The 13,621-nt window shown below is 44.1% G+C and overlaps 1 protein-coding gene across 1 annotated transcript; it reads right to left on the bottom strand.

The window, feature by feature from the left end:
* Nucleotides 1-8,055: 8,055 nt before the first annotated feature.
* On the bottom strand, nt 8,056-13,316 carry LOC142591598 (uncharacterized). The gene is made up of 3 exons (XM_075703902.1): nt 12,801-13,316; nt 10,626-10,690; nt 8,056-8,215 (listed from the first exon to the last, which is right to left on the bottom strand). Exons 1-3 carry the CDS (start codon nt 12,879-12,881, stop codon nt 8,056-8,058), a joined length of 306 nt encoding a protein of 101 aa, XP_075560017.1. The 5' UTR covers nt 12,882-13,316.
* Between the last annotated feature and the right edge of the window lie 305 nt (nt 13,317-13,621).

Here is a 13,621-nt window from a genome sequence, read left to right on the forward strand (position 1 = left end):
GCACGTGTGTTGTGAAACAGCCTGCATGCAGCTACCATAACGCAGTGCAAGCGTAAAGTTTGCATGTGTTGGAAAGCCTGCTCACCCCAGGACGCTGTGCTCCCCCTTCTCTCGCACACATAGAGAAACCGACCATCTCACGTAGCCGACGGAATTCGCCGGTTACGAGCAGCGTGCGGATGGCGCACTGATGAAGGTTCTGTACACATGTTACAACAGCCGGTAAAATTTTGCCGCATTTAAACCGTCTGTGTAGATTGCTGACAGCTTTGGGGCAGCGCAGAAATGCCGAAGATCGCATCACCACTTACGTTCTACGAGAAGGCATGCAGGAACATAACACTACAGTTGTTTGCTCGAAACGTACTCACTGGAACGCTGAATGCAGATTAGCAAAAAATATACTCGCCAAAGAACATTTCCAACACAAGCAGATGCTAACACTTCGCCTTCGTTCGCGTGGAAAGCAGTGCTTGCACCAGAATTTTTTGCTTCTTGGAGAGGCCGACTCTTCGCAATCGGCTCGTACATGGAGGGAGTAAAGTATAAACCCCTTACAAGTGATCTTGCATGCGACAGCGCGACAAGCGAGGCGATGGCTGTCGCGTTCACTCGTCGCCTGCAAGCCGAACTCCACGCGAGCGACGAATTCCCGGCATGGGGGCAGCAATATACGCACCGAAACTAGCGTGACGCATGCTGTATCAATTTAAGTTCATGTATTTTACTGAAAAAGGAGCATAAAACATTTCTGAAGGCCTTGCACTAGGTTCTTATTCATGAATGTGTAAAATTCAATAGTTTGCTCGTTCCGTGCGACAAACAGTAGTATTTGAGTTATGTGCGTCCAGTTCCGGCTTCGCACTATTGGCTAGTCGCTCATAGCACTTCCGGGCGACAAGCGATGAGTTCTAGATTTCTAGAAACGAGCGATCAAGCCACAACACCGAGCGATTTGTTCAAGCGACGGCCCGTTTTGTCGCTAGAAGCCGTCGCCCGTCACCGTCGTGTGCAAGATCGCTCTCGTGGAGTTTGAACTTAACGCTGACCTCCTCAGAAAAATGCAAGCTCTCGAAATTTTCTATGACCGTCTCAGCAAAACTGCACCAAACTACCTTGCACCGTGCTTCGTGTGTAGCGGCAGCAGTCGGTCTGGACGAACACCATTGTTGACGTCCCGAGGCGCCCGGCCAATCACAGGCAGAAACGAGGCGCGCGAGCTGGGCGTGTCTGCTGCTGCACCTTTCGTCGAAATAAAATATGTTTGCGCTTTCTCTCGCTCAATTTCGATGCAATATTCAAATTCAGGGGGTTGAAAACCACGACGTACTGCTCTTCACTCATTTTTTCTGGAAAAGCTTTCAGCTTCCCTTTAAGCTTCATGTGTGCATTCGCTCTTTCTCTTCGTCCTCAGCAGGGAACATGCCAGTGTTGTGTGCGTGTGTGTGTGTATGCGCACGTCAGTGCCTTTCCTTCTGCTGAGCCAGTGGGGGTTAGAAAATTCATTGAACACTTCCATGTATCGAGCGGCGGCTGCCAGCATGGAGAGTGTTTTCTCTCTCCTTCTCTTGAGCGAGGGTATTCCAAACACTATAAAGGACGTCTTCGCCAATGGACTTCAGCCTTCAGCTTTTGAGCAAACTAGCATGTCTGTCACTCTCTATCGGGAAACTTGCAGAGTTGACCACTCCGTAACAATGTGAAGTAAACATTCATTGTTACTCGTTACATTGTTGTCGTATCTCCTGCCTGGCCCCCTCAGGACTCATGAGCCGCTGCAAAATGCAGTCAGCGGCACGATCTTGAGCACCTGGGTGCACAGTTCGTAACAATTGGTGCCAGCGGTTCGATCCGACAACCAATGGTAAGCTCCAGACCACCAAGCCCACGCTACTTTCACAGTCTTGGGTTCCCATCTTTAATACGGAGCAGCAGAAAAAAATGGAATTGACATCTGTGAATAAGGTATGTGGATGTGGGCTGCTTCCCTTGAACATAGGAGGCAAATGCCTTCAGGAAGTTCAGTCGCACTTTGTTATTTGAAAAGGCGTCTCACCAAGATTGGAAGTTGCAAACCGACAACTGCTATGCATAGATCACACACTAACAATCCTGTCTCCAAATTATCAAAATGATGCACAGTGGGAAAACAGCTGAAATTTTGAACAAAAGCCATCATGGTCTCAACGAAGCCCTGCTTCAGCCAGAGTCAAGGTTACATGCACAAATGTCTCTATGTAAAACGTGCTGCCTGCAATATCACCAACCATGGCACGTGACTTTCGTAAGCCAACCAATGTTAAATGCCATCCCTGGATGTGTGCCCCACAGCAAAAAAGGAAGAGAAGAAAAAAAAAGGAAAGAAAAGACAGGGCTCGTCATGCGAGCGTGACGTGAACCCTTGGCTCCGTCATGGGGGAAGATGAACAAGGAAGATCACTTGAAGGCAAAGGGGTTGAGTGCCGTTGCTTTTAGCACTCGCCGCCTGGCAGCATGAAAATGCAACATTTCAATTTCTTCCATTTCCTTTAATAATGAACTAATTAGAAATATTTGTTTGAGAAAATGCTCCCTTGACGGCATTTTACAACTTCCAATGTACCTATAACTAAAATTTGCCATGGTGCTTAATGAGAGGGGCTTTTTCAGCCCAAATTAGATCCTGCAGACTATAGTACTGTATGGAAAATATAGTACATGGAACTGTAAAATTTAATTTTCCACAGCAATTTCTACCTGTGCAGTTGGAGTTGGCTTTGTCGTAGCATAGATGTGAGGACCGTGAAACAACCTTTATTCCCTAAAGATCATGTCCTGTTGTATATTTGAGCATATACATAAAGGCATGGAGAGCCTCACTGTGTTGCAATCTAAGTGGCGGCATATAGGTGGTGTGTGCTGCCTGTAGGGATGCCACTGTAAGCCATCTATGTATTGGCGAATTTCTGAATTGTGGATGGGAGAAGGCTCATGGCTGTTCTGCCTTTGCACCAAGCACTGCAGAGCACAGTGCTGCAATTTTCTGTTTGTGCAGTTGGAAGAAAATTATTCCTGCAGTGGCAGTGACTACTCAGAAAATGCACCCTATGAGAGTGGACAGAGTTCCAATGTGACTGTGGTTTGAAATGGTCCAGCGCCTGTGTATACAAGCACTGATTTTCCCAGACAAGTGTGACAGTGCCTGGCTTTGAATGCAGTGTGCTGCTTCATAAATATTGCAGCTGCCCAGTGCTAAGCTGCCTGAATTATGTGGTTGCCATGACTTCTCTGTACCCGTGGGACAAATATTTGCACTCGAAATAATGACAGCAGCCATGCATTTCATACTGACATAGATTTAGGTTCCGCAATGTCATCTGATGCATGCACATGCAGTGATGTGGTTGGTGTGGCCATGCTCTTTTTTTCTCCCTTCAAGTATGCTGGTGAACTGCCACTAGTTACAGATGTCTGCAAGGAGTGCACACTGTGTCAGTGCTGCACATGAATTGAAATTACGATCACCACTGTGATGATAAAGAACACATTGAAAAGTAATCTGACAACACTCATCAAGACTGTCTACAAGTTTTCTGTGAGAGATTTCCTCAGGGTTGACAAAAACCATCTTAGGGACCATTTAATGTGGTGCTACCGCCCACATTATGAGATGAAAGAAAAGGAAGCCATTAGAATTTCTCTGGCTGTGCAAGGTGCTCAAATAGATGGCTTTGAATTGCAATAGACATAAATATTATCATTCTATCTGTCTGGGCACATAACTTCTTTGCCAACGTCTCTGTCATCTCTGTAGCACATTAATCTGGGATAGTAACTCCACTCTGACGCAGGAGATGAAAGTGCATGCCAGACATGCTGACAACACTGACTTGGAGAGTGCCACTTTCTTAAATGTGGCAAAAGTCTGTGTTTTGGGTGAAATAAGAGCTCATAGGCAATTTCCATCTGTGATAAACAGAAATAAGTGCTGCCAGTGGTCAAACGTCATTGAGGTCGAGCTTCTCAAGCAAGTGGATGCCATCGAGAACGCCAAAAAAGCCAGTGATAGCCATTGTGCAGCAGCTTCAGATGGTAAATTCCAGCGGGGGTTTCTCTGCACAAGGTCACCAAGTGGCATTTCTAAGTAACGGATATTCTTTCCCCTAAACTGCTACCCTAGAGTGGCTGGAACATGCACCGTTCGATCCAAGCATGCAGCTGTTATCAAAGCTTAGTTTAGTCAATTATTGAGGCTTAAGATGGTTTTAATGAATGTACATTAGGAAACAATTGTAAAAGAATGTAAAAAAAATTTGAACTGTGTTGACTCTTCGGTGGCATACTGTTGCTATTCATGAAGTTACGTGCTCAAATGACTTATGTTCCAGGTATTTGAGTAAAAACTATGGGTGTGGAAATATCAATTTTTCAATTTCAAAGCTAATTCCAATAATGAAACCTAAATGCGAAGCGAATATTGTTCTAATATGAATACTATTGGTATTGCAAAAATCCATTTTTTTTCGCCAACCAAAGCTGCAAGATAGTTTACTGCATAGCAAATAATGTACAGGGATATTATGCTTCGTGGTTAACAAAATTCTCTAATACAACACTTTTGTTTGACAATGTCATAACTGTAGTTACTTAATGTTTCATGAAGCAAGGACAACAGCTCAACATGTTTGAAGAGCAGTGACACCTAGTGCATGTCACCATTGATTCAGACATCGAAAAGAGCTGCTTAGAGTGTCTGGTATCAGCAGGTCGCTCTTCGCAAGCCGAGCCAACAGTGGGCACCACGCTTACACCATCGCTCAAACGGATCTTCTTTTTGGCCCAGAATGTCATCATGCAAATATCTTTGAACCTGCGATTGTGGCAGTGAAAATTTCTGCTGGTTGATAAGCTCATCGGAGTCTTTCCGCAGTGCTGATGTGGAAGTGGCCCCTTCAGAAGCTTTTGTTGTTGAACGCATACTTGGGTTCCTTGGCGTTGAAATTATCCTTCCTTTCTCTAAATCCAAGGGCGAGATCTCGCATTCTGAATGTTTGCTTGCGCTGTCATTATTCGCCTTCACCGTGCTTTCGTCAGCGGTCGTCTGTTTGGTGGAGCGGGAGCACCAATTGAACACTGCCTACTCACTGATGTAGGAGGTGAAGCAAACATTCAGAAAGCTAGAAGCTTGCGCAATCTCATCCCAGGTTTTTAATCCAGTTTGACATTGAAGCATCCTGGTAGTATTAAAGTACTTTAGAATGAGGTTCCAGAAGCATTGCCAAGTTTGCCACTTGGTGAAATTTGTAGTTTGCAAACAATTTAGGCTCTTAGCGAGATTAGCAGTGAACACAGAGGTTTTCACATGGCAGTTAGTGTTGTCCAAATGCATGAAGAGGTCATAATGTGGGTACTTAAGCTGATAGTGTCGGGTAACCATAAGCACCAGCAGGGGCCCCGTGTCCCTTTTAACTTCAGGTATGCTTCACTGCATGATGCTAAATATGCTTCGCCGCATAAAACGACTCTGCTGCAGCGAAGATGACTTAAACTGACAACAGCCGAGAAGGTGCAAATAGCACTGCGCTGCCTGGTTCTTGCTGTTGGCCTTATTTTTCTTCTTTTCACAGTGTTCTTACTGTAAGTGCACTCCAGAGTTACAATGCAGGAATATGCATGTGTGCACAAGCTTTCATTCAAGAGTAACTCACGATCATTAGTTACGTCATCATGGTTTCGTACCATGTCACAGCATCATAAGCGAGACATAATAAAGGGGGCCTCAAAGGCTGCGGGAGAGACTAATCTTTTGTGCGAGATTGTGCTATCCTTGCTGCACACAGAGCAATATTATATGACTCTCATGTCTATGGTGGCATTGTTGATTATGAATGTTTCCTTACTGCGTTAAAAAAATGTGTAGTGCATCTTTCAGATAATAATGGCATTATAGCTTCAGAGTTGTTCAAGTTTGGGGGACTTGTTCACTAAAAGTACATTATTAGAAAAGCTTTAGAATGTCTAGGTCATAATTGCATTTGAAGAACTGCAAGTTTTCCTACACATAGCAATTGGTAGCTTACTGTGCGATGTTGAAGGTGGTTTTTATTCATAGGCCCTACGCAGAGAGCAGCAACACAATGCCTGGCATGTGACCAGGGTTTGTAACAGTGTTTGCATTTCCAGTGCTCGTAACTGATTCCAGTCTTAATGCATAAATTTGCTTTATGAATTCTTTGTAAACAGAAGGTGCTTGAATATTGGTTGCATGAAATGCTCCAATGCACACTGTATACGTACAGGGTGTCTTTTATTACCATACAGATTTTCTTGTTTTAAAGTTATGAGCGTGGCAAATGTGGCATTCTTGCAGAGAAATTCCTCTATTTTGGAACTCCACAAATTTCGAGGCAGTCACATTTTAATGCACTCTCAGTTCTTACAAATCTTGAAAGTAGCACCTAATTCAACATATTCATCATTGAATTTCACTGGTAAATCGAGGCAATATTGGAACCGAGTGTGCTGGGAGCGCAGAAAAGAAGGTCCCGCTATCTCATCAGATGAAAACACCCCCGACAACAGGCTCCAGAAAGTCTGAAACATCTTGGCCAGTCATTGTAGCTGCTGATACGACACACTTTGCCTGGCAAGCATGTGCGTCAGTGTTCTGTGTCAGGCCATCATTTAAGCTTTGTCCCACACCTCTTGACAGGGCACTGCCGCCTGATGTGGAGGAGGATGCACCAAGTTTTGATTGTACTCAATTGAGCGTGATAATGAATATTTCAAAATAAGTGCAATTTTCGAGATTTAGAAAAAGAAAGGGTGTGCATTCACATGCGACTGCCTCCAAATATGCCCTTTAGAAGGCTGCCGCCAAGTTACTAATAAAAAAGTGACGGAATTTTTCAAAATTAATTTTCTGAAACTCGCATTATTAGCAGCAAAGTGTGTCCACCTCACCTAGAAACTCCTTTACAAAAACGCCGGGCTCTGCGTGCTCAAAACTTTTTGCTAAATATCTGCATGGTTAAAAAAAACTAGATATGCATAATTGTTAATGTATGAAAATTGTACACTATCACTTTTCAAAATTTTTGTCCTTCTATGCAACACCAGAAAAATTGGAAATAGAAGCTTCAGGTGACCTATCTGATGTGCAAGTTGCATGGCCACATTATTGTTTTAATTTTTCGCTATTACCTTTTACTGTGATGTCGCCACTGCAGCAGCTCGATGGCTGTGGCTTTTTATTCCAGGTCACAAAGCTGCACCCAGGTAGAGGCAGAATCCAAAGATGCTTGTGTACTGAAGTATAGCTGCACATTACAGAATCCGAGGCCCTCAAGATTCATCCATAGCCCTCGAGTTCCATATTTTTTATTGGGATTGAAGAGTAACGTTTGTGCTGTATCCCTCTATTTCAGACTAAATAATGTGCATGCAAAATTATATCTTCATTACTTTACACCATAGCGCCAGTATCTGTCGTGCGTTGACTTTTTTGTCTTTACATTTGCTATAGCAAGGACTTTTAAACATCAGCCACAAAAGAAAAAATAAATGGTCAAGGAACCAAGTGGTGTCACAGTTTCGCCAGTTGTGTACTCCAAAAGGAGTACCTTTCTGCTTTGGAACTTGGTGGTTTTGTTCTGCCAGCTACTTGACCAAAACAAGCAAAATCATTCTGTATGCATTTGGTACAATAAAATTTGTTTCAAGAATGGACAAATGCATTGAAAACTGCAACATGCCGATTTTAGTTTCATGCTTCATTAATTTTCTCAAAGCCTCAAAGAAACCATGCGTCGAAGTGCTGGCCTGCTGTGACATTAGTGCACTCGGTCTAGAGAACTGATTAATGCTGCACATACATTGAACATGGTGGCCATGACCATCCCTCATGAATTGGCATTCCCTGCCTAAACCACCTCACCAACACAGCCTGTTAACAGCAAGAAAGCTGACGGGGCTTCCAAGAATTTATGCACTATTTATTAGTATCGCCCTACTGAAATTGCTCCATTGCTTTGCTGACAATTGTCTTGACAAAAGTGGAAGCCAGATCGGTTGTGTTCAATCAGTTTTATTTACATACAACCTATTATAAACTGGACCTTTCTTCGCCTCTTCAACTGTTCCACAGCTGCTGCTGCCATCTTGCACGCCACATCGAGGTGGAGGGGCAAGGTACATGGCAGGTGCATGGGAGGATTTTCCAAGGAACTCTGGAAAGCTGTAATCAGATTGTGGGCAAAGTTTAAAAACTTAAATACAAAAAGGGTGTAGAGTATTGTAACCTTGTACATGTTGATCACACCACATGTTTCAGCTACAGCTGTAAGTGTCTTGTCTCATCAACCACGCTACAGTTCTTGCAATGTTCCACTTCGTGATACTCAGTATGAACTGATAAGACTAGCTGCTATTCTAGTGGTTGTGCAGGCCACAAGGGAACAGTGCCTTTGTGCTTGTATGTGTCAATTTCTCTCTTTCGGTCTCGCCCAAGCCACACCAAAATGTTATCCACAAGTGTCGTGCCAAAATGGCCTGGCAACATTTCGTATTAAGCCGTTTGACCCATTTATTGCGCTGATGCACACAGTGCAACCAAATGAAGAGAATGACATCGCCTAGGTGATGAGTAAATTACCCTTCTAAAATACCACAAGAGCAACTTTGCTGTGGCAAGAGCCTTAGCAAAAACATAAGAGACACAAAAATGAAGGAAAAGCGACACCTTCAAGTTCCCGCACCAACTCACCGTGACAAGCACGGATTTTGACAGTGTCTGCTTGAGCTTAGTTATTTGGAGATACGTGCAGTTGAATGCTTTTACGAGCATTGAGATGCCCCACTATGCTAGCTTGCCTTTTATGGCTATAGAAAGTCGTATACTGCCACAAGTCTGCCTATTGTTCCAATTGGAATCTATATTGAAGCTGCTTTGAGCAATGGGCGGTATTCTATTTCAGCGCTAATGATACATTGAGAGTAGTGTGCCTGGAAGGAATAGACAAAAGCATTGCAGAAGCTGCAGCAGTTTGTGCTCGCTGAATGATCACACAAGATAAAGATGCTGTCATAAAGCATCCTTCGTATGGAGTCTCTTTAAAAGAAAAACACAACTAGACATGGTGACAGTTGTGGGCAAACTAAAAATATTATAATGATAGTTCAAGGTGTGGTATGGCATGTTTATGCTATTTCTGAAAAAATAAACACGGCAAGTGTGTCCACGCCAACAATTGACACAGGATGTGCAGATGCAAAGCTGCAATACAGCACCACGGCGTAAAAACGACAGTATGCAAGTGGTGGTTCAGCAATATCCCTACACTGCAACACTGGGAGGCCATGCTGCATGGCCAGCAGGCGCTGCTCTGTCGGACACAGGACGTGGCAGCAACTATTTCTCCTAAGGATTCAATAAACGGATTTCTCTACCTCAACGGATTTCTCTACCTCACCCGCCATGCGATGCGCTGTGTGAGGGAATGACAGTGCCACTACTCTCACAGGATATGGATGGTGCACAACACCACCTTGAGCATTGCAGCGCACGTCTGCCTGTGAGCTCTGTGTACTACAAACACAAGTAGTGCGTGCAAGGTAACAAATATTTAACATATCACTGCCAAATGCCATCAATGAACAGAAGCAGCAAAGAAAGCTGCTTACATGATTTTCACAGTGTGTCGAACCTGCATGTTTTTTACATTCTGTCTGCATGCCGCATTGTTCATTTGTTCGTCACTGCTCAAAAGTGCATAGTTGCGTGGTACTTTTTTCGATTTTGTGCACTTTCTTTTGTCCTGAAAAAATAACCACAGCAGCTATCTTCATAAAAATAAAGCAGATGTTTCTCAATGAGCCGTAAGTATTAAAGTTGCTCAAAAGGGTAGTTTACTGAATTGATTGCATTTGAGTACTGCAGGCCTAGTTTCTTTCGGTCTTTCTCTTTTAAAGCCTCGGCACAAGTTAGCTGAAACACCCTGTATATACTGGACGGCTTGCCTGGCTGCCCGCACCGCCGAGGCGGAGCATCTAACATTTTTATGGCGCACTTGCCGCAGTCTCGTGGCACCGGTCGTCCATCCTTACCGCGCACACGCCAGCGTCGTCACCACGTCACCGTCATGTGGTGTTCTGGCTGCGGCAAAGCGGACAGCTCTGGCGGGTGGGAAAAAAAGTGGTCCGCGAGCGATCGGGCTTGCCGCCTTTTTTAACGCCTGCTTTTATCCACCTGGCCAAGAGCTTTGCCTGGTTTAGCCGCTCCGTCTTCAGTGTGAACGTGCCTTTCGAGTAAAAAATCAACAGCTTACACTTCCACATCTTTTGCTCGGTAGCTGCATTCAATTTGCTTGCTCGTCTTTTAGATGTCTAGGCTCCTCACATTTTAACGTGGCTGAATAGTGCACAAATCAGAAACGCAAGTTTCTGTGGCCTAGCCTTCTCACACTTGCAAGGATACCATCCAAAATTGACCTATATTTCTTATGGGGTGCCCACTGATTATGAGGATGCTGACATCGAAGGATCTCAGTGGTTCCCTAGCATTTTTGTGACAAACGGAATACAGTAATGCCGAGCTACAACTGACTTGATATCTGTAAGCACCAATGAACGCAGTAGTTAGTACTCACTAAATTGAGAGTCCAGCCCAAAAGCAGATGGACACCAGTGGTTTGAATCCCCGTGTTGGCACTGGCTGAAATCAAGCATTTAAAAGACACGTACTTAGTTACATCCCTTCAATCTGTGAGCATAATGAAAATCAAAGGTCAGGTTATGTGGCTGCAGCACCTTCTGTTCATGCAGCATACCTTTACTTTTCTTTACCAAGACACTTAGCATGCACATGCCTTGTGTGCAAGCCACATCTATTTACAACAGAAACGGCGCTTTCCACTCGTGAGCAAACGTTTGGAGGTAAAATATGGTAGAATTTTTTATCCAGCCAACGCATGCACGCTGAAATCCAAGTGGTACAGCCAATATGTGCCTGTTCAATCACTGCAATGCATTGAGACACTTCCAACAATGCACGGCTGTACCAGGAAAGGTTTTTTTTTCACTAATGCCATGGACTTATGAACTGTTATGAATGTACCTTCAGCTTTCGAGTAGCTCAAACGTAAAGTGGCCTGTGTGTTATTGCTATTCAGCCAGAGTGAAATAGGAGCCAGTCAAATGAGTAAAACACGAAGTCAATGTGCACACAAAGACTACATGTACCCTTGCATGACTTCGTGCCACAGGTAGCTAACAGCTTCCAATTCACAGTTCTTGTAATATGCTTGTGGCAGCCATCTACAGTGATCTATTTGATTTAACGGGGATGTGTATGTTGGCTGAAAACAAGAAAATATGCTAGAAAATATATTAACACTGATGGATGCAATATATCCTTTCCGGTAGAGTTTTGCACAGAAAAGTTAGCAGATTCCATGCACATGTGAAAATCGGTTATAAGTGAAGCCTTTGTAATGTTCAGTAAAATGCAACCACTCGTTCACTTCTATAACTCTGCACACAATGCATGTCCTGGTCTCGTTTAGTTCATTTTTGTCCATACTCGGTTGCTTTCGATGCTGGCTTTCCGACTTCTCTGTGGCTGACTTCTTAAATTTCCTGTTGTATACTTAATTTCTTGCCTCTTGTTCTACTTGTCTACCCAGTGGTACATGTTGAGCCGCACTTAACCGGTAATCCAAGTTGCTATTTGGACACATGCCAAGCAGCACATATACAGTGCCATACACAGTGACCAATATTGGCAGGATTGCAGCAGCCACCACCCACACTGAGCAAGGAAGCGGCAAAGAGGATTTCGTTCTAAAAACTATGTACATGGTTTTACCTTTGAATAGTGTGTGCATCTTAACCCTTTCATAGATGCAAGCAGAGAACAGACCGATTTGTGTCCGAGACATTACAAGTGCTTTTTTTTTTAAAGCTGACTACGATTCTGTAATAGCAAAAGGTGGGAATATTACATCCCACTATACAGCCCCAAGGCTCGTTTCTACCTACTCGTGGTCACCTGTAATGTGATTAGAAACAGCCAGAGAACCCAGTACATTATACATTGTTAGTGCACGTTTTCATTATACTTACTGAGCATGCTTTGTATGAGAATCCTCAATCAGGGCTTTCCAATATCATAAGGGTTCTTAGAAAAAAGATGCTTCTTGAAAATTCTTGAGGGCTCATATGTAGCAGCTTGCATGTGTAGGAATGCGATTTGTTCGCGATGCTAATAATTTGATCACCTGTTTTGGTAGCTGTGGGCACGAGAAATTTAGACACCTAACCGCACCAAAATTCAGCTATTATGAAAACGCGGAATTTCGATCAAAAGAGTCCATTTGCCGCTGTGGTGGTTTGAAGGAAGGCGACAGAATAAACTAAACATTGTAGAACGGGAAATAAACAATCTGCGCAATCGCTCTATCGCGTTGTTTGACAAAGAAATGGACGAAAAAATGAGCTTAACGTGATTCAGAAACATATCTACACAGGAATGTTCAATGGTAAAAATTACACTTCACCGCTACAGAGTACCGAAGTTGCCCTGAAAAGTGGGACCAATATTTTCCGACCGCCCAAAGGGTGAAGTGCGCACAGTATGTACGGCAACACTTGCTTTGTTCACCGCAGTAATGCCATCCTGTAACGGAGACAACTACGACAAACGGTCCGCATTTCTTCCGCAGCGAGCAGCGAGAAAAAGTGATACATTTTTTACCGAGTCAAATAATCCAAGCGTGTTCCTGACGGTATGTGACGGCATGCCGCTGGAAAAAGGGGGTCCATACCTCGGGGTTCAAATTCCACAGACGCGGCATGCGCTTCAGCGTAGCCGTCAATTTGCGGTTGAGCAAGCGACGTTTTTGCATTTTCTGTTCCGCATCAGCATCTTCTAGGCAGCAAGGGAGCACCTTGAAAACCAGCACGACGGGGGCAGTCTCGCTGAACAATCAAGGCCTAAAATTTAAAAGAAAACACAACTATTAGCGCTTAATGTTTCGAATTTTGTGATTTCAGTAGACTTGCCTTGATGTCGCATATTTCTTGTGGTTCCATGTTGCTTTCAAGGTCATTTCCGCCAACATAAAGAACGGCGAAATCGACACGCTCGAAGCGCATCGTGGAGACAGCTCACGCCAGCCGCACTGCATTGTAGCCAGCAAAACTGAATGTGCAGTCTTTAATAGACTCAATTAGGCGCAGGCGCGACGTATAAGAATTGAACTTGACTCGCCGACAATGACGCCGCGCAAGGACGGCATGAGTGAACACGATCCAGCGAGGCGTAACAAGAACACGTGAACGTCAACCTACGTGAGCCGGCAGAAACCACAGGGATTTAGCAGCAGCACCTACCAGCGTCTTTCCCTAGGCGTACAAGTACCTATCTGGGGGCAGGGAGTACGGCACTGGCCCACGTCACATCCGGTTTGCCTCCAAACCGGGTACAGCCGGCCTGCGGGGAGACGCTTCTGTTAGGGGAGCAGCGATTGAAGCGCGACTATGTTTGGAGGGAACAAACATTGGGAAAGAAAAAGCGTTTTTTTAATTCAAACGAGACACAGTTAGATTCATTCAACGAAAATAAAATTCCTAGTCAATTTTATAT

This window comes from Dermacentor variabilis, chromosome 8, assembly GCF_050947875.1.
Source record: "Dermacentor variabilis isolate Ectoservices chromosome 8, ASM5094787v1, whole genome shotgun sequence".
In the NCBI taxonomy this organism is placed as follows: Eukaryota; Metazoa; Arthropoda; class Arachnida; order Ixodida; family Ixodidae; genus Dermacentor; species Dermacentor variabilis.

What these genes read in the sequence shown, in the direction of transcription:
- LOC142591598 (XM_075703902.1), bottom strand. Translation starts at nt 12,881, where the DNA reads ATGCAAAAACGTCGCTTGCTCAACCGCAAATTGACGGCTACGCTGAAG. An exon ending in TGTGGAATTTGAACCCCGAG is followed by an intron (nt 10,691 to 12,800) that starts GTATGGACCCCC and finishes GCTTGATTTCAG; the next exon opens with CCAGTGCCAACACGGGGATT. An exon ending in TGGGCTGGACTCTCAATTTA is followed by an intron (nt 8,216 to 10,625) that starts GTGAGTACTAAC and finishes ATCTGATTACAG; the next exon opens with CTTTCCAGAGTTCCTTGGAA.